The sequence below is a fragment of the Syngnathus leptorhynchus genome, chromosome 8 (genome assembly GCF_054491065.1).
Source record: "Syngnathus leptorhynchus isolate UIUO chromosome 8, UIUO_Slep, whole genome shotgun sequence".
Taxonomy (NCBI): Eukaryota; Metazoa; Chordata; class Actinopteri; order Syngnathiformes; family Syngnathidae; genus Syngnathus; species Syngnathus leptorhynchus.
The window spans coordinates 4,885,402-4,906,790 of NC_141202.1; the positions used below are offsets into that span (position 1 = coordinate 4,885,402).

The 21,389-nt window shown below is 39.7% G+C and overlaps 6 protein-coding genes across 13 annotated transcripts; 4 read left to right on the forward strand and 2 right to left on the reverse strand.

Moving 5' to 3' along the window:
• Window positions 1-87: 87 nt before the first annotated feature.
• tyrobp (transmembrane immune signaling adaptor TYROBP) lies at window positions 88-1,136 on the forward strand. Its single transcript, XM_085918968.1, has 5 exons — window positions 88-227; window positions 299-316; window positions 395-529; window positions 598-650; window positions 733-1,136. Exons 1-5 carry the CDS (start codon window positions 158-160, stop codon window positions 787-789), a joined length of 333 nt encoding a protein of 110 aa, XP_085775094.1. The 5' UTR covers window positions 88-157; the 3' UTR covers window positions 790-1,136.
• Window positions 967-5,551, reverse strand: LOC147052094 (uncharacterized). Of its 3 annotated transcripts, XM_085918961.1 has the most exons (10): window positions 5,216-5,551; window positions 3,276-3,875; window positions 3,157-3,209; window positions 3,014-3,064; window positions 2,849-2,896; window positions 2,628-2,675; window positions 2,496-2,546; window positions 2,377-2,418; window positions 1,799-2,032; window positions 967-1,373 (listed from the first exon to the last, which is right to left on the reverse strand). In XM_085918961.1, the coding sequence occupies exons 2-10, from the start codon at window positions 3,410-3,412 to the stop codon at window positions 1,345-1,347; spliced, it is 693 nt and encodes a 230-aa protein (XP_085775087.1). In that variant the 5' UTR covers window positions 3,413-3,875; window positions 5,216-5,551; the 3' UTR covers window positions 967-1,344. The 3 variants fall into 3 exon arrangements, with proteins under 3 accessions (XP_085775087.1, XP_085775088.1, XP_085775086.1); XM_085918962.1 differs by having other exon boundaries at window positions 3,032-3,064; window positions 3,276-5,551; XM_085918960.1 differs by having other exon boundaries at window positions 3,276-5,551.
• Window positions 4,368-9,064, forward strand: LOC147052095 (casein kinase II subunit alpha). Of its 4 annotated transcripts, none has more exons than XM_085918952.1 (15): window positions 4,368-4,496; window positions 5,236-5,327; window positions 5,506-5,587; window positions 5,689-5,818; window positions 5,892-6,003; window positions 6,096-6,197; window positions 6,348-6,398; window positions 6,493-6,552; window positions 6,634-6,717; window positions 6,801-6,911; window positions 6,999-7,100; window positions 7,177-7,277; window positions 7,810-7,958; window positions 8,034-8,123; window positions 8,204-9,064. In XM_085918952.1, the coding sequence occupies exons 4-15, from the start codon at window positions 5,718-5,720 to the stop codon at window positions 8,317-8,319; spliced, it is 1,179 nt and encodes a 392-aa protein (XP_085775078.1). In that variant the 5' UTR covers window positions 4,368-4,496; window positions 5,236-5,327; window positions 5,506-5,587; window positions 5,689-5,717; the 3' UTR covers window positions 8,320-9,064. The 4 variants fall into 4 exon arrangements, with proteins under 4 accessions (XP_085775078.1, XP_085775080.1, XP_085775079.1 ...); XM_085918954.1 differs by having other exon boundaries at window positions 5,511-5,587; XM_085918953.1 differs by lacking the exon at window positions 4,368-4,496 and adding an exon at window positions 4,501-4,623.
• Window positions 9,065-9,823: 759 nt separating this feature from the next.
• On the forward strand, window positions 9,824-12,980 carry LOC147052096 (serum paraoxonase/arylesterase 2-like). Its single transcript, XM_085918959.1, has 9 exons — window positions 9,824-9,979; window positions 10,057-10,127; window positions 10,197-10,252; window positions 10,439-10,601; window positions 10,888-11,014; window positions 11,190-11,390; window positions 11,469-11,550; window positions 11,696-11,824; window positions 11,916-12,980. The coding sequence occupies exons 1-9, from the start codon at window positions 9,903-9,905 to the stop codon at window positions 12,075-12,077; spliced, it is 1,068 nt and encodes a 355-aa protein (XP_085775085.1). The 5' UTR covers window positions 9,824-9,902; the 3' UTR covers window positions 12,078-12,980.
• On the forward strand, window positions 12,637-15,813 carry LOC147052097 (serum paraoxonase/arylesterase 2-like). The gene is made up of 9 exons (XM_085918957.1): window positions 12,637-12,755; window positions 12,844-12,914; window positions 12,989-13,044; window positions 13,861-14,023; window positions 14,138-14,264; window positions 14,373-14,576; window positions 14,645-14,726; window positions 14,797-14,925; window positions 15,013-15,813. Exons 1-9 carry the CDS (start codon window positions 12,679-12,681, stop codon window positions 15,172-15,174), a joined length of 1,071 nt encoding a protein of 356 aa, XP_085775083.1. The 5' UTR covers window positions 12,637-12,678; the 3' UTR covers window positions 15,175-15,813.
• LOC147052098 (potassium channel subfamily K member 5-like) lies at window positions 15,349-18,353 on the reverse strand. 3 transcript variants are annotated; one of them, XM_085918945.1, is made up of 5 exons: window positions 18,082-18,353; window positions 17,443-17,554; window positions 16,786-16,952; window positions 16,539-16,707; window positions 15,349-16,432 (listed from the first exon to the last, which is right to left on the reverse strand). In XM_085918945.1, exons 1-5 carry the CDS (start codon window positions 18,265-18,267, stop codon window positions 15,738-15,740), a joined length of 1,329 nt encoding a protein of 442 aa, XP_085775071.1. In that variant the 5' UTR covers window positions 18,268-18,353; the 3' UTR covers window positions 15,349-15,737. The 3 variants fall into 3 exon arrangements, with proteins under 3 accessions (XP_085775071.1, XP_085775070.1, XP_085775072.1); XM_085918944.1 differs by having other exon boundaries at window positions 16,539-16,952; XM_085918946.1 differs by lacking the exon at window positions 18,082-18,353 and adding an exon at window positions 17,654-18,017 and having other exon boundaries at window positions 16,539-16,952.
• Window positions 18,354-21,389: the final 3,036 nt, after the last annotated feature.

The window sequence follows — 21,389 nt, forward strand, 5'->3', positions numbered from 1 at the left end:
GTTCATTTGAAATTCCCCTCGGACGTTTTTTTTACAACACAAAAGTAGGACATGTCCGGGAAAAAGAGGACGTCTGGTCACCCTACTTTTGTCCGCCTCCAAACACAATCACGTGTCCACAGTTAAGTGAAGTCTTATTTGTGGAACTTGACCGCCGATGGACAAGCTCTGCTTTGAGAAGGAAAACAGTATGAAGGATACATTTTGCATTTCCAATTCACTATTTGGTGAGTGTTACATCTATAAAATGTTCTGTGTTGTGTTTGCACAATTCCCTGATTGTAAAGATATTTTGCAGGATCTGGAGAACAACAAGGTACGTACATTGTTTTTTTTGAATTTTTATTTTAGTCATTAAAATGATTCGCTTTTTTTATGTGTGTCTCTTTGGTAGAATGTGGCGCTTGCTATTTCATCAGCATGCAGTCGGTCATAGGCTTTATTATCTCTGACATGGTCTTGACAATCTTCATTGCGGTTTCTGTCTTCTACTTCCTAATACTTCACAAGAAAACAACACAGGAAGATGGTAAGCGTTAGTCTTACGAGCTATTTTTTTAAGCTATTGATCAGTAATTTATATATTTTTATTAACAGCAAAAACGCATGCACAACCTGAACCGGGTGAGATAACAGAATCTCCCTATCAGGTGAAGTGTAATTCAGTTTTGTTTTACATTAAATTAAAAGAAAAGAAAACTGACGACATTTTAATTTGCTCTTATTTCATAGGAATTACACGGAATTCAATCGGATTTGTATAGTGAACTTCAACACTTCAGGAAATGAAACTTTTTTCCATTGTATTAACTTTTTAAATTGTACCATCCTATTTTGATCTCATAGATTATGTTTCCATATGGGCTACAAGTTTATTTATCACTGATGATACTCATGTATGATGATTATGTAAACAAAGAGAGATACTAAATGAAAAGAAAACAAAGCTTACACCATTTTGTCCCATATGCATTTATTTTTTCCAAACATTTTTTTCTTTCAAGATTTAAAAAAAAAAAGAACACAGCAAAATGATTCTCTTGGCTCACATTTAATCAAAGGAATCAAAAGTTAATTTTGTCCAGACCACTTGTCTTTTTCTGTCTTCCTGTATTATTTGTACTACAACCAAAATGTTACCCTTGTTAAAAACTACTGTATTGCCACACCAGTTATCAAGATTAAAAAAAAAAAAAATCACCAAGGGCCACTTTTAATTTTTGAAGAAGAAAATAGGTAACAGAAGTCATTTAATTGATGTTAATAAAAGTGTGAATGCTTTTCTGTCGCCATTTGTGCTCTGTGATTGGCCCCCAACCAGTCCGGGGTAGAGTCTGCCTTTTTTCAGTTTGGAGAGGCTCCGACTGGACGGCCTAAAGACAAGTTAACAAGTTTTCATTTTGTCCTTTTTCTGTCTTCTTTTCACATATTTTCAATGTATACCCTTTGTTTTGCAAATTGAATTCTTTGTTCCATTGAATTTGAACCTTGTTCCCGTGCCCAGTGCCTTGAAAAGCTCAAAGTGAATACAAGTCTAAATCTGGGCAACAATTGGAACTGGCTGATCTGCTGACAGTGAATCAACCGATGGGTGCGACTGAGTCACAGAAAATGGGAAGAAAATTATAAATAAAACACCAAGAGGTTGACCTAAAAATATGTCCCAGAATTAGATGAAGGCAGAGGAATGTTCCCATCAAAAGGCTTGAGTCAATTGGATGTGTTTCAGAACTGACACATTTTCTTGTTTCTGAGAGAATATTCAGCTAAAGCACTTAGACTCAACATTTAAACTCACCATCATGAACATCCAGTTCTCTGCTCGTGTCCAACGAGTGGACCCCTTCAACGGACGTTGTCATCTGGAGACTCATGTCTTGGACAGGCAGCCTGCTTGGCACGTCCGTAGCATCAGTAACGGCCTCCTCACTGTTTAAATCGACTCGTTCTCCACATCGTTGATATTGAGCTCGTCTCCGAGGTGGAGCTTTGTCTTCCTCCTTTGATTGAGGAGCCTCATCGCTGTCAAGGTCTTGGGAAGCAGCGACAAAATGTTGATTTCACACCTTCAAGGTAGAATCTACATCATTATAATAATGATTGGGTTTCAAATGGGAACATAAGACAAAATGACTCATAGTTTAAGACCATAGTAATCCAATTATGTTGATTAATTTGGTGTTTTTGCCAAGATTTTGATGCATTTTAAAGTTCTTTTCCCTTCATGATAATCAATTTTAATTATGTTTATTATTACACATTAACCTGAAATTTTGCTTATTCCACATAATAGTTTCAAAGGTGTCCAACTTTTTTTAATTTGTGAAATTATAAAGTATACACAGCATAACTGTTTGATAATCATTAAAGCTGTACCTTTGCTTTCCCCTCCAAGGTTCGCATCAGACACCGCAGGTTCTGCAATTATAATTATCACTACTATTAATTTGTTGTGAAGTTCAAAATATTTTCAGCATTTTTCATTTATTCAACACCTGCAATTGTGTCTTGGTTGGCGCTCTCCAAAGACTGATCCTCTGAAAGATCTGAAAATGAATGTTGAAAAAAATTTGATTCAAAGTACTTTCCTTCTGATTTATAAACTGTAGGAGAATCGAGTATAGTACCTTGAGAATCTTGTTCTTTCTCTGGTTCACTTGGCGGGTTTCTGTGCCCTGCGAAAGATGACTCATAACACCATGATTTAAAAAAAAAAAACGTCACAAGCATAACAAAAATGAAACTCGGTTTTGATTCGGCCTCTACCAGATGTGTGTAATTCTTCTTAATGTCTATCATCATTTATCGTTATTCTTATCATCTGTCGATTTCTCTCGATGTCACAGACCTGTCATAATTGCAGGCATGGTCTCTTCCGCTTTTGTGCTGAGGGCATCTACAACAACAGAGATGAACAATTCATCTTTTAATTTTGTTCTAGGAGTTCAAAATACTGAATAACATCAAAATACTGTACAATATAGTAAAATCAAAAAGCATGACAATAACTTACTGACATAATTATTCTCACCATTCAGAAAGCTTAAAACATCTTCTCTCCGTGCTACAAAAACATTAAAAAAGGAGAAAGAATAAACAGTTGTTGTAATTGTTAGCAAATGAATTGATCTTTCTTTAATTATGATATTGGCTCACCTCTGATTAGAGCTGCTGTCACAAGCGGGAGGAGCATCATCCAGCATATAACACTGAAATTATGAAGTTCAAATCGTTAGTGAAAGTTCAAAATTCTAAATTAAAATATGGAAACTCACAGTCTCATCGTTGACGTCGGTGTCCGGCAGTCCAACTGTGAAAAGTCAGGATTGCAACCGAGGCTTTTTATTGAAAGCACCTTGTTCTCCTCCCGCAGACCTTTGCCCTTTAATGGAAGATTCCGAGCCGACTCCATTGTCTTTGTTTGACAGTGCGCGGCTCGACTAAGAAAATAAGAGCTTGCAGGGTCGACAAAGCTCTTTTTATATTATCAATCCAATGTCTTGTCTCGACTGGTCATATGTGGATAATTATCTCGGGGAAATGCCCCTGGCTGTCCCTCCCCCTCGGCAACCGCTACCCAAGTATCCTTTCAACAAAATGCAGGCCTGATTGCATTTTGTTCTTTGTATCACGATTGTAAACAAATCTGACCACTGCCAAAACAAAGGTCTTTCTTCACAGGTAACTCGAGGAGCATTCAGCAGTGGTGATTTCAGATACTTTTAACTTTACTTAATTAGTTTTTACTGTTATCTATAGTTTGCTTGAGTATATAGTTTTCAGGCAACTTTCTACTTTTACCTCCTACACTTTGAAAAAAAAAAAAAAAAAAAAAAGGATATGTACCGGAACTCGTAGTCAACACAGGTTTGTTCCTTTTTTCAGACATGATGATTGACACGATGTAAAGAAGACAAAAAGAGATTGTCAGAAGTTACAATGCAGAAAAAACATGCAACGGAATTAGAGATGCAAAATATTGTATTAGAGTAAATATTATATTTGTAAGTATGGTTTGACATTGCAAGAATTATTGTTGCTGAATATAGTGTCAGGTTTGCTTATTTGGTTATTTATTAGCGAAATGAACTTAATTTGTTTGTTAGTCAAATCACACCATTTGCAAACAAATTCTCTTCTCTGTACAAGTTGATAAAAAATAAACACTAACTGGTAGAACTTGAACTTAATTTAGTTGACTGCATTTCACAATCACTTATGCAAAGAATGTGATTCCTTATTTCTACTTTAACCTGAAATTTTCTACAGGTATACTGGGAAATGATGTTGCGTGTTATCTATCGTAGAAAATTCAAATAATGCAGCCAAGTTAAGAGGAAATATGATGTCCACTTTCAATGCGACCTGTTGGTGGCCATTCCCCCCAAAAAGTGGTGGGAAAAAGAGAAGGGAGAGCGCCCCCTGCCGTCTGCGGCGCCCGAGCTAAGCTCCTGATCCCAAGCATCGCCATATTGATGTCCCAGCAACGCTGAGAGGTAATTGTATTTGACCACGAATCGTCGTATGTTTGTTACCACCGTTGACCGTTCCACCTTCGAGGGGTAGCGGGGACTACGTAGCGCAGTCTTGCTAGTTCTCTGTAGCCACATTCGTCTTTGCGGGGTGTGTTTTTAAGGCGTTGCCAGCCACTCGCCTCGCCATCCAAGCAGGCTATTCATTCCCCCCATGAGCCTGTTAGCTTAGCACTTTTTAGCTCTAGGAAATACCAATTTTCGAAGCTTGTGGCTCGGTTTAACATAAACGATGATAGTAGAAATCGGCGATTCGCCCCTCCCGGTGTTCAAAATGGATTTTGTCGCGGGATCACGTTCTTTTAAGCGTTGGCAGGTTCTGTGAAATGTGACTTGCTACCGGCTTTAGCTTCTCCACTTGACTAGCTAATGCTAACGTGTTAGCAGCCCGGCCAGCTAGCCGGCTTGCCCCGTAAGCTAAGCTAACGTTAGCTCCTTTAGCTGCATTGCACTTGTGCAGGCCGTTGAGCGAAGAGGGCTTCTGGCGTATACCCGCCGCGTTCGTTAAAGCGTGAAGCGGGCAAATTGGCCACATCCCCACGAAGCTTTTTGACACCTGATCACAGCATGCGAGTGGATTGATTGCTTAGCGACATCAAAGATGTTAGGTCTAATGAGCCATAGTAGATGGCGTGCGTTAGCTTAGTTTGCCTCATTGACAGCATTGATTGAAATCAACCTACATTGTTTTTTCCCCTTACAGGAAGTATTGTGTGGTTGTTGCCCCCAGTGATGACTGTATTGAACCTCGTACGTCCTGATTAAACTGGTTGGATGCCCCCATTTAACAGCCAGGTGAAAATATATCTATTTGTCATTTATTCAATTTCAGCCATGTAATGACTTCCATGTAAGAAAATCTAGACTACCTTCCTTTGTCTTAATAACTAGTCAAAGTCACTCATTGCTATGTAGTTTGGTTCCTGTCGGTCTATCCATGGTTGTAAAATATGTCATCATATCTGCTTGCCAGCGTAGCTCTCGAACTTTAGCGGCCTCTCAACCGATCTCGTTCCCTTTCATCCGTCACCAACTTCCTGGAGGCAACCTCCCAGGTATGTGTCATCATGTAAAAAATATTTCAAATATGTACTGACAATCTGTATTTGTTGAGGGTGTGTACACTCCGATGATCTTGGTTCTTTTTGTCTTGTAGGAGATTTTCAAGAAGATTCTGTGTAGAATATGTCTGGCCCTGTTCCAAGCCGCTCTCGAGTTTACCCCGATGTAAACACACAGAGACCTCGGGAATACTGGGACTATGAGTCCCATGTTGTGGAGTGGGGGTAAGGCAAAAGACACGCTGTGAAAGAGTTGCCAATTGGTCCGATCATTAATTCCTAAATTGTCCCCTTGCAGAAACCAGGACGACTATCAGCTAGTCAGAAAACTTGGTCGAGGCAAATATAGTGAAGTGTTTGAAGCTATAAACATCACAAACAATGAAAAAGTGGTTGTGAAAATACTAAAGGTATGGCAGTCATCCGGATGTGGACTAGCCGTCTAGCAAGATATTTTCTGACTGTCTTAAAATCCCATTATTGTTCCTCTGTCTTCTCAAAGCCGGTGAAAAAAAAGAAAATCAAGAGAGAAATAAAAATCCTGGAGAACCTCCGGGGCGGCCCAAATATCATCTCACTGCTAGATATTGTCAAGGATCCCGTGGTATGTATTTTGTGCTCCTCTCAGTTAAAAAAAATTTATTAGCATAATAGTCGTGTAAAAGGCTAACGGCAGGATCCTCATGGGCGGGGTCACGTTTCCAATTTTAGGAGTTGTGTTCCTATTCATTCACACTTTTGTTTTTCCCGCCAGTCCCGAACCCCCGCTCTGGTTTTTGAACATGTGAACAACACAGACTTCAAGGTATGCATCAGACTTGTCATCTCTTTCATGAGCACAACAATCATCTGATATCAAACCTGAATCTTTTTTTTTTTTCTCCATTTCTATTTTACAGCAATTGTATCAAACTCTATCTGACTTTGACATACGGTTTTACATGTATGAAATCTTAAAGGTAAGTCGTCTTTGTAAGGTGTTTTTCTATCGTGTGGGGGGGGAGGGTGTCATTTTGACAGGTTGCATTGCTGTTCTGTAGGCTCTGGATTACTGCCATAGTATGGGCATCATGCACAGAGATGTGAAGCCACACAATGTCATGATCGACCACGAACACAGAAAGGTACTGGCTCGCTTTGACACGCAAGTTACAACATTCGATTTTGGCAAAATCATCTCACCTATGTTTTTGTTGGAAATATTCAGCTCCGCCTAATCGATTGGGGATTGGCCGAGTTCTACCACCCAAGCCAGGAATACAATGTGCGAGTGGCCTCCAGGTACTTTAAAGGACCTGAACTACTGGTAGATTACCAGGTGAGGAGCACAGTATGTTTCAAGTGTTTGTATTTTTGGGACTGAATCAATGCAAGCCATTGCCGCTCTCTTGCTTATCTTGTGCAGATGTATGATTACAATCTTGACATGTGGAGTTTGGGCTGCATGTTGGCCAGCATGATCTTCAGAAAGGAACCTTTCTTTCACGGTCACGACAACTACGATCAGGTAGGTTGACAACAGGCCTGGCGATACAACTGGTCTATTTTTAGTAGTGTCTGATAACATTTGCATTTCTTTACAGCTTGTGCGGATTGCAAAAGTCTTAGGCACAGAGGACCTGTACGACTACATCGACAAGTACAACATTGAATTGGATCCACGGTTCAACGATATTTTGGGAAGGTGAGACGGTGGCCATCCTTGCAGAAACATTTTCAGCATCTCCTTCCCATTAATGACAGAAGCATTTCTTCGTACCATCAGAAAAGCTCTTTCCGTCCCACACAGTAATGACAAAATCAAACCAAATGTTTCTTTTTATTTTTCCTGCATCTGAGAATGGCTTCTTTTGTTTACCCAAAGTGCATGACACTCTTGAGTGCACGTTGTGGTCATAGAAAATCAAACAAGGATCTTTTGTGCAGTTTGATGTATGAATTTAGTGCATTTGTTGTTCCCTCTAAGTTTTGAGGAAATGTTTCAAATTGGAAAGCTTCATCACATGTATGTTATGCACATTGGTTGTGTGCCAGCAGGAGGGTTGTAAGTTGCCTTTTTTTCTGCAATCTGGGTTTCTACACCTAACTGTCAGTGTTGGAGAATAATATTGTATAAGTGCAGTGTGAAAAAGCCTCACCAGACCGAATGTGTCCTGCGGAGTGCCTGTTGGAAGCCATGGGTATAAAATGACTTGTTTTTCTTTGCCCTTCTTTAGACACTCTCGTAAAAGGTGGGAGAGGTTTGTACACAGTGAGAACCAGCACCTGGTCAGCACAGAGGCTCTGGACTTCCTGGACAAACTGCTGCGCTATGACCATCAAGCCCGACTGACAGCCAAAGAGGCCATGGATCATCCATACTTCTGTTAGTGCTTGAGTCAGCTGACCTAAACAGAGCTCAAATGTATGAAGTGAGTCTTATGACGCCAACTCGTTCCAGATCCCATCGTCAGAGATCAGGGAAGGGGGCCCACTCCCGGAGGGATGGCGGCCAGCTCGACACCAGTCAGTTCCTCAAGTATGATGGCTGGTAGGTTGAACCATACCAAGGTGGAAGGGGCCCCGCCGTCCGAGTCCCCGTGAGTAATCCAGTTTTACCGCGTGTCCTAGGCATCAGCTCAATGACCTCCTCGCAGCCGTTGGCAAACATCGCCGGATCACCCGTCATCTCCGCCCCCAACACTCTGGCCACGCAAGTTCCTGCAGCCACCGGGGCCCAGCCCTGAGGGACCCACCTGCCCCGCCCCGTTACCCCCGAGTCCCGTGTTTGTGTGTGCTCATGGCCACATCCTGCCTAGTTTTCACTGTGGCCCCCCTGCGCCACAGTTCCCCTTTTTATGTCAACAATAACAAAGATGATTTCAATTGCTTTTCACATTCATTTATATTTTGACACCTGGACTTGACAGATCATGTATTGTTACACCTGTCAGGATTATTAGAATTAATTTGGGTGTGTTGACAATTCTAATAAGATGTAGACATGAAGAGAATGGATAATAAAATTTATTTTGTATGTTCCAAATATACAGTCTTGCTTGAAACTGTTTTGATGCGGGAACCTGCTGTACGACACTGTGAACCTCCCCACGACTTCACGCGACAGTCAGGACTCCGGTGTGCTCGGTGCTGTGCACACACACACACAACAACACACATCGCTATGTGCAGGAGTTGTCGGTCTTTTGAAGTTGTTAGTTGCTATTATTCAAAAAATTGGACTTTTGTAGATATTCTACAGTAACTGTCAGGTTGCATGCACCCAATGCTGAATATCACAGGGTCGATAGTTTGCCAATTTTATGTTCCGTTCACTTCTGTACGTGTATGTATGTGTTCATGTTTGTTTTTTTATGAAGTCTCTTACAAATGATTTTGATGACATAGACAATTTTGTAACTTTTTGTTTTATGTTGGGAAGAGTCATCACCTACAAAAACAACTTCAAAAAAAATAAACAGTTTAAACAGGGATTTGCAGACACCGTCTTTTTGAATTTAACACCCCCCCCCCCTAATAGACTTGAATATTTCACAGATCTAACAACTATTGCAATTTATTTCAGCATTCAACAATTTACAGTCTAAAAGCAAAACGTAAGGTCAACTTTTGAAGTACTAGTCAAAATGATCTCGAGTTTGTGAAAGTGTCTCTTATCTTTGGACTGATGTTGCAATTTTAATGATCGTTTTATAAATGTGGAAGGCATTCCAAACTATTTGAAGCCATTGCAAATAGCAATTAAATGTGATCTTCAAAATAGAAACTACCGTATAACAATTAAGCTATACGAGCCAGCGAGTACTCTACTTAAAACGGCTTAACACTGCAGAATATGTTTATTTCAAAACGACGTTACGCAAATAAGTACGTATGGAGTCCGTAGTCTGCACAAACGCACTGCAGTACTTTTAATCATTTCAGATATTATTAATATATTATAAACAAAATGCACGTGAATTTTGCGTTTTTTGGTTTCCCGTTGGACACTATGCTGCATTCAAGTACTTATAATGGGTAGGAAATTATATATTCCATATTCAAGCATTATAGAGGCAGTTGAGTGGCGATGGCACCTAGTGGCAAAGTGCAACAATTTACTCTAAATATTCACGTGTATTTACGAATATAAAATGCAGTTCAACATACCGACGTTATTCCGCGGCGTAAATATTTGTCCCTAAGCAGACATTGAATGCATCTCTTATCAAAGTCACCCCGGCACGCCCCTTTGCCTGCTTGCAGTGGTTGCGTCGAAAAGTTGCTAAAGTTTGCAGCACTTTGCTAAAGCGGCTGCAGGTCCTCAACAATGGGCAAATGTGGCCTCGTCGCACTTTTTGTTGCAGCCTTATCTGTGCTGCTCGGGGAACGGATCGTCAACTTAAGGTAAACGATACTTCCCCATGGAATTCCATTCATGATAGTAATGTGCGCGTTCCTATCTTTTCATTCTTCAACAAAAGAAAGAGGGCCCTTGCTTCACGTGAGCTGCTCAAGAATCATCTCCCCAATTGTGTTCCACTAAAGAATCTGAGTAAGTCATCTCACCTCGACATTGTTATTATTCACTAGAGATAAATTGTTCAGTATAATCTTCTCGCAGATGATGGTTCAGAGGATATCACAGTCTTTGGGGATGGACTCGCCTTTGTCAGCACAGTAAGTTTTTAAAGTTTCCACAACAGTGATATACTTTATAATTTGAGCGCTCCGAAAGTTGTGAAGTTGGGCTACAAAGTCAAACACTGATAAGAAACTGGGCCTGTAGTTGTTTTGTTGTTCCTCCTACTGACCAGTAGTGTCCAGATCCCAAATTGATCATCATTTATTTCCTCTTCTTTACAGGGTCTCAAGTACCCAGGTCTGCCCTCTTCAGATGCTCCGGGCAAGATCTTCTTCCTTGATCTAAAAGACTCCCCGTTGAGGCCGATAGAACTGCGCATGGCGAGAAACTTTGACCTGGAAACGTTCAACCCCCATGGCATCAGCGTTTACATAGACCCAACAGGTATGAGTAGTCCTGGGTTGAATTCATGAAGATGAAAAAGATTGTTGAGCACAATAACAAGTGAAGGTTTTTTTTCCCGCTCCAGAATCACTTGGCCCGAGTTGCACACTAAGCATGCATACAAACCTGTTACTTATCCAAGAGTATGCAAAACCTTACCCTTGGGTGTGTTTGTTTTTATAACCAAACTTGCTTTAAATATCACCGCTTGGTCCAAACAATGCTCCGTGTTGTATTCTTGTCCTGCTAAATCTGTTCCTTTTGACATCATGCTATTGTTTTTCAGATGATGTGGTGTACCTTTTTGTCGTCAGCCATCCTGACCAACAAAGCCAAGTGGAGTTGTTTAAATTTGTCGAGGAGGAATTATCGCTGATGCATCTGAAGACCTTCAAACATGAGCTTCTTCATAGGTGCGCTTCTGAGGAGGACACAGTGATGAAGCAGTCTTTATTTTTCAACATGAAACCGATTTATTTGATTTCACTCGGACACTGATGGTCATATTTTGAATTATGTCAAATATTTTGTTGCATCAGTATCAGATTTTTAATGCTTTTCTTTTTTTTCCCCTCTCTGTTTTTCCAGTGTCAATGATATTGTGGCTTTGGGAAAGGATCATTTCTATGCCACTAATGATCACTATTTTTCCCATCAATGCCTTAAAAATTTGGAGATTGTCCTGGCTCAACCTTGGACTAACGTTGTGTATTATAGTGCGGACATAGTCAAAATTGTCTCTCAGGGATATTACATGGCAAACGGCATCAACGTCTCACCAGATAAAAGGTTGGCGGGGATTTTGCATCTTTTTCATGTCGTTTCAGAAAAAAACATCACGAATTAATCATTTGTTGTTATGAATAGGCACATATACGTGATGGATTTACTTGACCATAAAGTGCATGTCTTGGAAAGGAAAGGAGATAACGGACTGGCCTCTGTGAAGGTAAATCATTTCTGAACACCCAAAAAAAATATCATTTAAAATTAATCTGGATGTTAATTATAGCTATACAAAAGTATTTCACATAATACCAACCATGCAGACAAAGCACCTCATTTAATTTCCTTTTGTCTCACGGTGTCACCAGGCCATAGATGTGGGTTCACTGTGTGACAACATTGAAGTCGACCCAAAAACAGGTGACCTGTGGCTAGGCTGCCATCCTAACGGATGGAAAGCTTTGAACGTGGACCCGAACGATCCGGCTGGATCGGAGGTATCGTATGCAAAAAACACACCAGCCATGTGAAGCAACTGTTGTGCAGTTTTGCAATTTATTATGTCTCTTATGGTGTTGTGTTGTCCAGGTTATCCGCATCCAAAACATTCATTCAGAAGAAACCTTGGTGATGCAGGTGTTTGCTGATGATGGTCACATGATTATGGGCTCATCTGTTGCTACCACCTATGAAGGCAAAGTGCTCATTGGATCCGTTTTTCATAAGGCCATATGTTGTGATTTAGAATAGACAGTGATGTCATCTTACAAAACAACAGGAAACACCATATGAATAAGAGTAGTTTTTGCCACTGTATGAAAAAAATGCACCTATCGGAAAGAAGATGTTTTGGTGATGGTGAAATTGTTGTGAAAAATATATATATTTTATTGGAAGATAGTACTGATAATGCAATATTATTGTTCATTTATTTGTAGTATGTAAAGTTTTTAAAAGCCGCGATAGATTTAAAAAAATAAATAAAAATTTGCTGTGGGTTTGGCAACTAGTTCATCTCACCCAAATAAGAATATATTGGTTCAAATTTTGTGCTGTAAAACTAAAAACATGCACACAAATAAAAAAAAAAATGTAAATCCACTTTGTGATGATCACTTGATGCACTTGTGTTTCTCTGGCAGCATAACCAAACTTTGGGACAGACCAAAGATTGAAATCCCTTGCATACGTTCTTCAGCAATTATATTGAGCTTGAGCAGCAGGCAGATAAACGAGGGGTCATCCATTCCCCCGTTTATTTACTCTCTCTCTTTCGGATTCAGGTTAGCTGAGTAAGCTATTTATTCCGAAATTTAGCTGTCCTTCGTAGAGTGTGCTGTGAGGTTCAACCATGGAAACACTGGGCTTGCTCTCAGTGGCTGTGACATTGTTTTACATGCTGCTTGGCGAGAGGATGGTTAATGTCAGGTAAGCAAGTACCAGGATTCACTTTTGAAGTATAGCCTACTTTATATTTGCGTTTTCCGACACTTCTGTACCGTCACTAATATTGCAGGAAAATGTATCTGGCGTCCCGAGAGCCTGTCAGGAATCACCTACCTAACTGTGTACTGCTGAAGAATCTGAGTAAGAGCAAGTGAAATATTTTATTCTTTAGACAATTAAATAGGGATTTATTATATATATATTTTTTAATACAGATAATGGTTCAGAGGATATAACGGTCTTTGGAGATGGACTCGCTTTTATCAGCACTGTAAGTTGAATTGGTCCAATGTGGCTAGACATGTCCTTAGCGTGATCATATTTGTCTTTTGTGTTTGGGCTCAACTGTTCTAATAATTGAACAGCATAAACTGTTATTTCAAAATAAAAGACAGATTTTGCACATGACAGCTGGTCCTCTTTCTCTGGAATGCAAGCTATGGTTGAAGATAATATTTTGGGTTTGATCCAGTCTTAAAAGATTTTGGTCTGTAGACCACTTTGAGAATTGTTTTGAATACATTTTCTCTAGATTTATTTTTTATTATATCTTGAATATTATGGTCATACTTGAAGAGCCAATACTTTTTTTTTCTCAGGTTGTACATGCTGTAAAAAAAAAAGAAAAGAAAAAAAGAAAGAAAAGATGACTATTGTTGTTGACTATAAAGCAGGCTCACAACTAAAATCAAAGTTTGCAGTCACGACTGACAGGATGGCCTCAACCAACCCTCACTGAATGCAAAGACCTACAGTGGACACAACCCGATGAGACCGCAAGTCATTGGCCTTATGTGAACCGTTCCTGAAGCAAAGCTCCGTAGATAACACAGTCGCCTGCTGACGTCAAGTCGGTACCCTGTGATGTTTCCACCTACCTTGCACGCCCCCTTAGTTATTTAAAGACCATTTGGAAGACCTAGTCTGTTTGCAGAAGGTACATCGTTCCATGAAGGAAAGTAATAAATCTACCAAATAATATCCAGAAGCTCTTGATTCAAGACACTTTGCCAATTTTGACACCAGCACAGAGCTCCTAGAGAGAAACAAATGATGTCTCTTTGTTTTTTTGGGGGGGATTTTCTAGGGTTTAAAGTATCCCGGAGTTCCATCTTCTGATGGTCCCGGTAAGATCTTCCTCCTGGATCTGAAGGAGTCGGCCATGGAACCAGTGGAGCTACCCATATCGAAGAACTTTGACCTGGAGACGTTCAACCCTCATGGCATCAGTGTCTACACAGAACCAACCAGTATGAGCAGTCCTATTTGGAGATGATCTACTTTTAGGCCTGTGAATTTAATGATTTGAGGAGCATTGAAGTGTTAAATTGATGAGATTGAAATCACTGCCCAATCATTTTCAGATGGCACAGTGTACTTATTTGTTGTGAATCATCCTCACCACAAAAGCCAAGTTGAGCTGTTTGAATTTGTGGAGAAAGGATTCTCCCTGCTGCATCTTAAAACCTTCAAACATAAATTCCTTCACAGGTATTCTAAGGCGACTTTTCATTTTTATAATAATCTAAAAAAAACCAACAACTCATGTTTTTAGATCACTTATAGTCAGTAACATTTTTTTCCTTCTCTTCTTTCTAGTGTGAATGATATCGTGGCTTTGGGGTTGGATCGATTCTATGCCACCAATGATCACTATTTTTCAGATGAACTGCTGAAAACTATCATGGAGCCTCTTCTGGGTCAACCTTTGTCTAACGTTGTGTACTACAGTACAGACTTGGTCAAAGTGGTCTCTGTGGGCTATTATTTTGCTAATGGCATCAACATTTCACCTGACAAAAGGTTGGTGACTTCTTTAAGAGTTGCGCAATTGAGATAAGAATGTCTACTTACTTTTTTTTTTTTGACAGAAATTTATATGTGATGGATATATTGGGCCATAATCTGCATGTTTTTGAGCGGAAAGAAGATAATGCATTGGCCTTTGTGAAGGTAAATGTAAATAAAAAAATATATATATTTATTTTTACTTCTGACTTTTTTTCTCCTCTATTTCCACCAGTCCCTGGCTTTGGGTTCACTGTGTGATAACATTGAAGTTGACCCAAAAACAGGTGACCTGTGGTTAGGCTGTCACATCAACCTCATGAGAATTTTCCACTTTGACCCTAAAAATCCACCTGGATCAGAGGTTTGTCTCTTCATATTTTTTTCACTTGCCTCAGTTGTGACATGGTGGAATCCAAATTTAATTATTTCATAATGCTGTGTCATCCAGGTCATCCGCATCCAGAATATTCACTCAGACGTGCCAGTCGCGACTCAAGTGTATGCCGATGATGGTCACGTGATTATGGGCTCATCTGTCGCTACGATCTATGGAGGGAAACTGATCATTGGAACAGTGTTTCATAAAGCTTTATGCTGTGATTTAGATTAGGGAGGACATTGCCTTAAAAAAAAAAATAGACTTAAAAAATAATTTCATAAAGAAACCAAAAAATTGAATAATTTGAATTTTTGTCTTCTTGTAAAGACATATGTTGATAGAACTTCATGCAGATTAGCCTGAGATTTAAAAACACATTTTGGAGCCAATCATAATGCAATACAATACAAAAAAACCAACAACATTTAATAGTGCATTTCACAACAGCTGACATTTACCATAATGATACAATCACAAAAACTAAATTAACACTCAAATTAATGTACACTGATTGTAATATGTAGACAACAATGGAACAATAACAGCAAATAAATTACACCAATTGTAAAACACATTGCAAATAAATTCCTGAGTATCACTTGGCAATGAAATGTAACAGAAGATAAACATAAAACATTCATCAGTGTGGTGTAGTAGAAAAATTGGAGAGCTGACTTCAACTCCTCTAAATTCTGTTGGAATGAACCAAAGCAGAGATTATGTCCAACTGGATCGCGTCTCTTTGGTACATATGTTGGATTATTTCTTCAAAACATGCAGTACACTTTGAATCTTTAGCCGTTTTCATCCTTATTAGGTAATGTATCTTCTTCTTCTACTTTTGAAATTATAAACCGAGGCAAACCATCACTTGGCTGTGTAATTTCTTCTTGTGTGCTTCCTGAGGCTGGCACAGTAAATAGTATAATGTCGTGATTTGGTGAATCGTGAACTTCATCTAACGTCTCATCGGTTTCCGATTGCTCGGCTGGTTCTTTTGTCGTGGAAGTTTCTTGGTTAACAGACTGACTCTCTCTGGCTTGGCAAGCGTCATTCGTTGGGTTGATGAACACTTCGCTGATGCTCAACAAACATCTGTGTCGCGGCGAGTGATCCAGCGTCTCGATGTTGGTGGTCACAATGTCGCTGCAGCTTTTGGAGCGATTAAAAATGGCAGCGGAATTTGGTTTTTCGATTTCTCCAATCTCCTTGATGACAGTGCTGTAGTCTTCTCCCTTATCTGATAAGAAGCTAAAAATATCAATGACGGTCGGCCTGTCGCCCGATTTGGGCGTGTTCTTTTCCGACTCCGGTTCGCGATCGAGGAAGGGTCGACGTTTGTGTCGTCTTTTCTTCAGCACCTTGTGAGCCTCCACGACCATGTTTACGTTCCAGCTGAAGAACAGAGACAGCCACGCCAGTCCCATATAGATCCATAGCTCCACAAAAACTCTGTACAGCCTCGGGTATTCAATATTTGGATTAACACCTGAAAGGAATCAAATGTATATAACTAAATTATACATTTATAAACAATTGTAAATAATTGTAAACACACAACAATGAGAAATGAATGATGAAGATCTGGAATTAACCTGCCACGTAATCTCCGAAGCCGACAGTTGTGAGGGTGATGAAAGAAAAATAGAGGCCTTCCAAATAACTCCATCCTTCCAAGGACATGAAAACAAGCGGGGGGATCACCAGGTGCACAAAGAGCCCCCATAACAAGAAAATAATGGTGCAGATAAGCTGAACGCGTTTCTGAAAAAAATCAAAAACTCTTTGATGTGATTCTGAAACTTTATGCCACTTAATATCCAAATGTTTTTTACATCTTACCACCGGCATTTTCTTGCGGATGAGGATCTCGGACAGACGTTTTGCCCGGTCTCCGAAGAATGAACCCAGTTCACTGATCCACACCAGACATAGCGGGATACCACACAGACCATACAGGATGCAAAAGATTCGACCTCCAATAGTCTTTGGGGCGACATTACCATAACCTATGGAATACATCAACAACACAAATGGGAATTTAACTAGATTCAATATTCCAGTTGCAAAATTATTTTATTCAGAAAGTAGCAGGATTCAGTTTTCCAGTTGCAAAATTATAGACACCCCCACTAATTAATGACTGGGCTTGACCTATTGGAGTGTGTTTTGGGATTTTCACACGGACGTGATGTTGCTATCTACTTATCCGATGGTATATTTGGCCTGAACATAGTTTTGCACCAATGTGCGATGTGGACAACTTCTTTCCATGTTGTTGTAAAAAATCTCACGCCCATATGAAAGTTAGATCATTTTAGACAAGCAAGTTAGCCCACAGTCTTACTTTTGTACATTTTTTGGTGCCACGCTTCAATGAACCAATAAATAATGTCACTGTGAATAAAAAGAAATGTTCTATTTGCTGTACATCCTGTTTTTCCCAGTGACATATTCAAGTTTAGGGCCATTTTAAATTGTAATAACCAACACACAAACCTATTGTTGTGACAATAGTTGCAGCAAAGATGACGGAATTCCCCCAATCCCACATGGTGTGATGTTTGTCCCCAGTGATGATCACACCTTGGCCCGCAGCCTCTGACACAACCTGGAAGATGTTACAAATAATTATTAACAGACATAATCAATTTTCCATTTTTTCTATAGGTAAATTGTATATTCAATTTCTCTCAAAGTTTGAACATACTTGTAAAGGCTGAATTTGTGACGTGGTCTTGCATTGGATTCCATTAGATGTGCAAGGTTAATTGAATAAAATACAGCTACACACAAATAGAAACGTCGCGGGAGATTATAAGAAATAAAAACAATTATTGAGCCAGACAAGACACACCTTGTGCTAACATTCCAACTTGAATGGGACGTGTAGGTTCACGCTTACTACCCGTGTGTACAATATTTTAAATATCCCCTCTGCTTTTACCTCCTCGAGAAACAAATGTATGACAAGAGCTTTTTAGAGTAAGGAAATATAATGCGCATTTGAATGAGACGGTAGAGCTGCCTAGTTAAACTCAATGAACATATGAAGTGCGTTTCCTATTTAATTACATCCTTAAACCCACGCACTGTTACTCTATGTCAATTTGTATAGCAAATAAAGTCCATATCTACCTCAAGAATTTCATCCAGATCCTCTTTCCTAAGGCAGGGGTACTTCTTCAAAATGTCTTCCTTTTGAAAAACATATTTGCTCCTTGCCAATTCCCAGTTTGGCTCCTCAAGAATTTGAAATATCGCAGCCCCAATGGATAAATAGAATATAATACACGATGTTAAAAAGGGGCCCTGGTCAGTCATATTTAAGAAATAACTTACTGCCCCATTCGGCAGCGTCGTCTCTCATTTCCCTTTTAACTTTCTTCCTGGCGAAAAGAAGAAAAAAAAAACTTCCGGGCCAGTGTGATCTGCACAACAAGCGCGTGCGCGCACTTGCATACACGCACGCTTCTCTGTTTGGTCACCTGGACACGTCATCAAAACGTACCTGGATGGCTGCAGGTGAAAACGTTCTGATGAAGTGTTCGGGTACACTTTCTTAACTTAACACAATTTATTATTATTATTATTATTATTATTATTATTATTACTGTGTGCGCGCAGCGTGGGGTCGATTGCCGCTCGTGCCTGTGGGTTGTTCGTCTCCAAATTCTGGGGTCCACTTGAAGGTGGAGGAATAAAAACAATCCAATAAACGTGTCGTATGTTGTGTTTGTCCAATCTATCTTTCTTACAGTGCAGTGAACGTTCCACAAACCTGCCCATATTGGACAGTTGATGCAAGTGACAGTTGCCCTTATCTTCACTTGCAACGACTCAGAAGCAACGACAACAATCATGTTTTAGTGTAACATTCATCCAAGTAGGGTGGTTTACCAGACTGCAATGTAAAAATAAGCTTTACAAAAAATGTCAAATAAATGTTAAATATATATCATTCGAATTCAACCAATAATTTCCTGTGTGCAGCCTGCTGACAATCCCCCCCCCCCCCTCTTCAACTGCAGATGCGCAGCACCTTGCGCATTAACGCCCTGACCTGTGTTATGTTATTAGTCTAATGGGGAAAATTTTTTATATTTATACTATGTTGAGACCCTACAAGGCGTTTAAATGGACAAAAAAAGAGCGAGAGTTATGCATTAGAGTTTGTGAATATCCAGTCCTAACTCCACCCTTCAGGTTTTGCTTGGTCATTGCTGCTGCGTCACCGCCTCCGTGGAAACCCGCTCGACTGACTCCTCCTGGAGAGGGAAACACCGGAACTAAAGGCTCCTCTACTAAAGATGGCGCCAACATATCATCCAAACATGTCATCGCTCAGGTAAGAAATATTTCATGATGCACAGGCTGAAGGTTCCGATTTTTTGCAATTGTCATTTCTCATCTTTTGCGCTTGGACTCGGCTGTTGACTCCAAGTCGCTGTGCGTCAGCGCTGTGCACCACCGATGACTTGTGTTGTTACCATAGCGCTCACTAGATAAACTCAGATTATTAATATTGTTGGAATACTTTTAAACATTATTATGGGTGCTAATGATTTAAAGAGTGCACATCTATTTTTCTGTTTCAGTTATTATTGTAAATAATCCAACCTTAACTACTTGGGGTAATATTTATTTTCTTCTTCTGAAAGTATAGCAACACTGCTTTAGTCAAGAATTAATGCAATTTTTCTGTTACTTCAGATTTGTTATTTTGTACTGATATGTATCATGTTTATTTATTTTATTGTTTGCTGCTTGCCAACTTTTGGCTCTCAATAGTATTTACCAAATACACATCGTTATGCCTTTACTGTTTTTTTGCTCAATTGACAATTGTCTTTTTTGTTTTTCATGTGAACGCACTTTCCTGGACGTTGACATGAACATGTGAGTATCCATTTCCTTTTTACCTTTTAAAATATTATGTGGTCTCTGTTGCAAATATCAAGTAATTTAACATAGGGCATTGTAATTCTGTGCAACAGCTATATAGTGTGGCATTTCTTCACTTTTTGGAGGGCGGGGTGGGGTCAACGAATCTCCCCGAGGCCTGTGCACGCAAACACATCTTTATCTTATGAGAACAGATGCTTTCGAAATGCCTTCCAAGGTAGCCAGGAAATGGCGGGATTCCTTCACTCTTGCCTTTTTTTTAAAAAATATTTAATAAAAACATGTTGTTGTCTTTTCATTTAAAGACAACCACACCTCACTGACTTATGCTGCATCAGTACACAAACAATGACATTTACACTAATGGACAATTCAGACTTTTCAATGAGAGTTTGAACCCTAGACCTCAGAACTGTGAGGCAGATTTGTGCTAATAATTTTTCTTAATGTCACTAAATTAAATATGAAATACATAGAAATATAAATAATTATATATAGTGTGCGAATACATAGTGAATTTCAGTTGCTGACTGAACTCCTGCATTATTAAGTGTGCTCATTCGTTTCTCCACTAGATGACAGCACAAAATAGCACAAGTTAGCAGAATTCAAACAGGATGACGCACTCAAATGGCCATCATCTTTTGGGCCAGTGCAGAGTTGTTGATTTAAAATACAAAACAGACCAAACAATAATATTCATATGAGATTTTTTAATGCTACATATCAGAAAGACCTCATTGCTTTATGGATTAATATTTACAGATACTTTTTTTTATTTATAAAGAGGGCACTTAAGTGAGATGAGTTCTTGTAACTGCAATTAACAGTAAATATTATTTCTTGGAAAAACTGTGCTTGATCTAAATTCATATACACAAGCCACACCAAAAGATGTCTGCTTTCACAGTGGGGCAGCAACATTCTTGCTTTATGAATTCTTCATGATATAACAGTGCCTCATGAATATTGATGTGCAGTTGCCATCCCATTAGTGCTCTACCAAGCTCAGGGCGGGAGCACAAACAAAAACCATGACAACCGTGCTTCCGTGCGTCATATTTTGCAACATTTTCCTGGCGGCGTGTCGCTTTACGTAAGATGCGTGAGGCTACTACCCTATGATGTGCGCCCAGATGCTTCTCTAATAGTCAATGATTTGGGTGGATACAGTGTGGGACTTTATTACGTAATCATCCAGTGACTGAGCCAGAGAGGGATAAAGATGTTCCAAAACAAGCATCGTCCTCTCCCCAACCCCCCACCGCTGTGCACTCTGCCGGAGATGAACGATGCTCTGTATCATACATGTACGTTTTGGTTTTTTTTTTTCTTGGGAAAGCGTCACTCCTTTTAGGGTGTGTCCGGAGCTTGAGTGGGAGCTCGACAGTTAGTCTGGCGTGGTCTCAGGGGATTGAAGGTCTGTGAGTGCTGCTCCTCCCCTCTTGGTTGTGTCTGCCGTGGCTCTCTTGGGTCCAGAACAACACCTGCTTCTTGCACCAGCGCATGACAGTCTCCAAAGCAACTGAGCTGCGGCACCA

Coding starts and splice junctions, on each gene's coding strand:
- LOC147052096 (XM_085918959.1), top strand. CDS start 9,903: ATGGGCAAATGTGGCCTCGTCGCACTTTTTGTTGCAGCCTTATCTGTG. Junction 11,015..11,189: donor AAACATGAGCTTCTTCATAG/GTGCGCTTCTGA, acceptor CTGTTTTTCCAG/TGTCAATGATATTGTGGCTT. Junction 11,551..11,695: donor ACGGACTGGCCTCTGTGAAG/GTAAATCATTTC, acceptor CGGTGTCACCAG/GCCATAGATGTGGGTTCACT.
- LOC147052094 (XM_085918961.1), bottom strand. CDS start 3,412: ATGGAGTCGGCTCGGAATCTTCCATTAAAGGGCAAAGGTCTGCGGGAG. Junction 3,065..3,156: donor GACAGCAGCTCTAATCAGAG/GTGAGCCAATAT, acceptor ATGTTTTTGTAG/CACGGAGAGAAGATGTTTTA. Junction 2,676..2,848: donor CATGCCTGCAATTATGACAG/GTCTGTGACATC, acceptor CATCTTTCGCAG/GGCACAGAAACCCGCCAAGT.
- tyrobp (XM_085918968.1), top strand. CDS start 158: ATGGACAAGCTCTGCTTTGAGAAGGAAAACAGTATGAAGGATACATTT. Junction 530..597: donor GAAAACAACACAGGAAGATG/GTAAGCGTTAGT, acceptor TTTTATTAACAG/CAAAAACGCATGCACAACCT. Junction 651..732: donor TAACAGAATCTCCCTATCAG/GTGAAGTGTAAT, acceptor CTTATTTCATAG/GAATTACACGGAATTCAATC.
- LOC147052098 (XM_085918944.1), bottom strand. CDS start 18,267: ATGACTGACCAGGGCCCCTTTTTAACATCGTGTATTATATTCTATTTA. Junction 17,555..18,081: donor ATCTGGATGAAATTCTTGAG/GTAGATATGGAC, acceptor AACATCTTCCAG/GTTGTGTCAGAGGCTGCGGG. Junction 16,433..16,538: donor CTTCGGAGATTACGTGGCAG/GTTAATTCCAGA, acceptor GATTCCTTTCAG/GTGTTAATCCAAATATTGAA.
- LOC147052097 (XM_085918957.1), top strand. CDS start 12,679: ATGGAAACACTGGGCTTGCTCTCAGTGGCTGTGACATTGTTTTACATG. Junction 12,756..12,843: donor GAGAGGATGGTTAATGTCAG/GTAAGCAAGTAC, acceptor CTAATATTGCAG/GAAAATGTATCTGGCGTCCC. Junction 14,577..14,644: donor AACATTTCACCTGACAAAAG/GTTGGTGACTTC, acceptor TTTTTTTGACAG/AAATTTATATGTGATGGATA.
- LOC147052095 (XM_085918952.1), top strand. CDS start 5,718: ATGTCTGGCCCTGTTCCAAGCCGCTCTCGAGTTTACCCCGATGTAAAC. Junction 6,198..6,347: donor ATATTGTCAAGGATCCCGTG/GTATGTATTTTG, acceptor TTTTCCCGCCAG/TCCCGAACCCCCGCTCTGGT. Junction 6,399..6,492: donor TGAACAACACAGACTTCAAG/GTATGCATCAGA, acceptor TCTATTTTACAG/CAATTGTATCAAACTCTATC.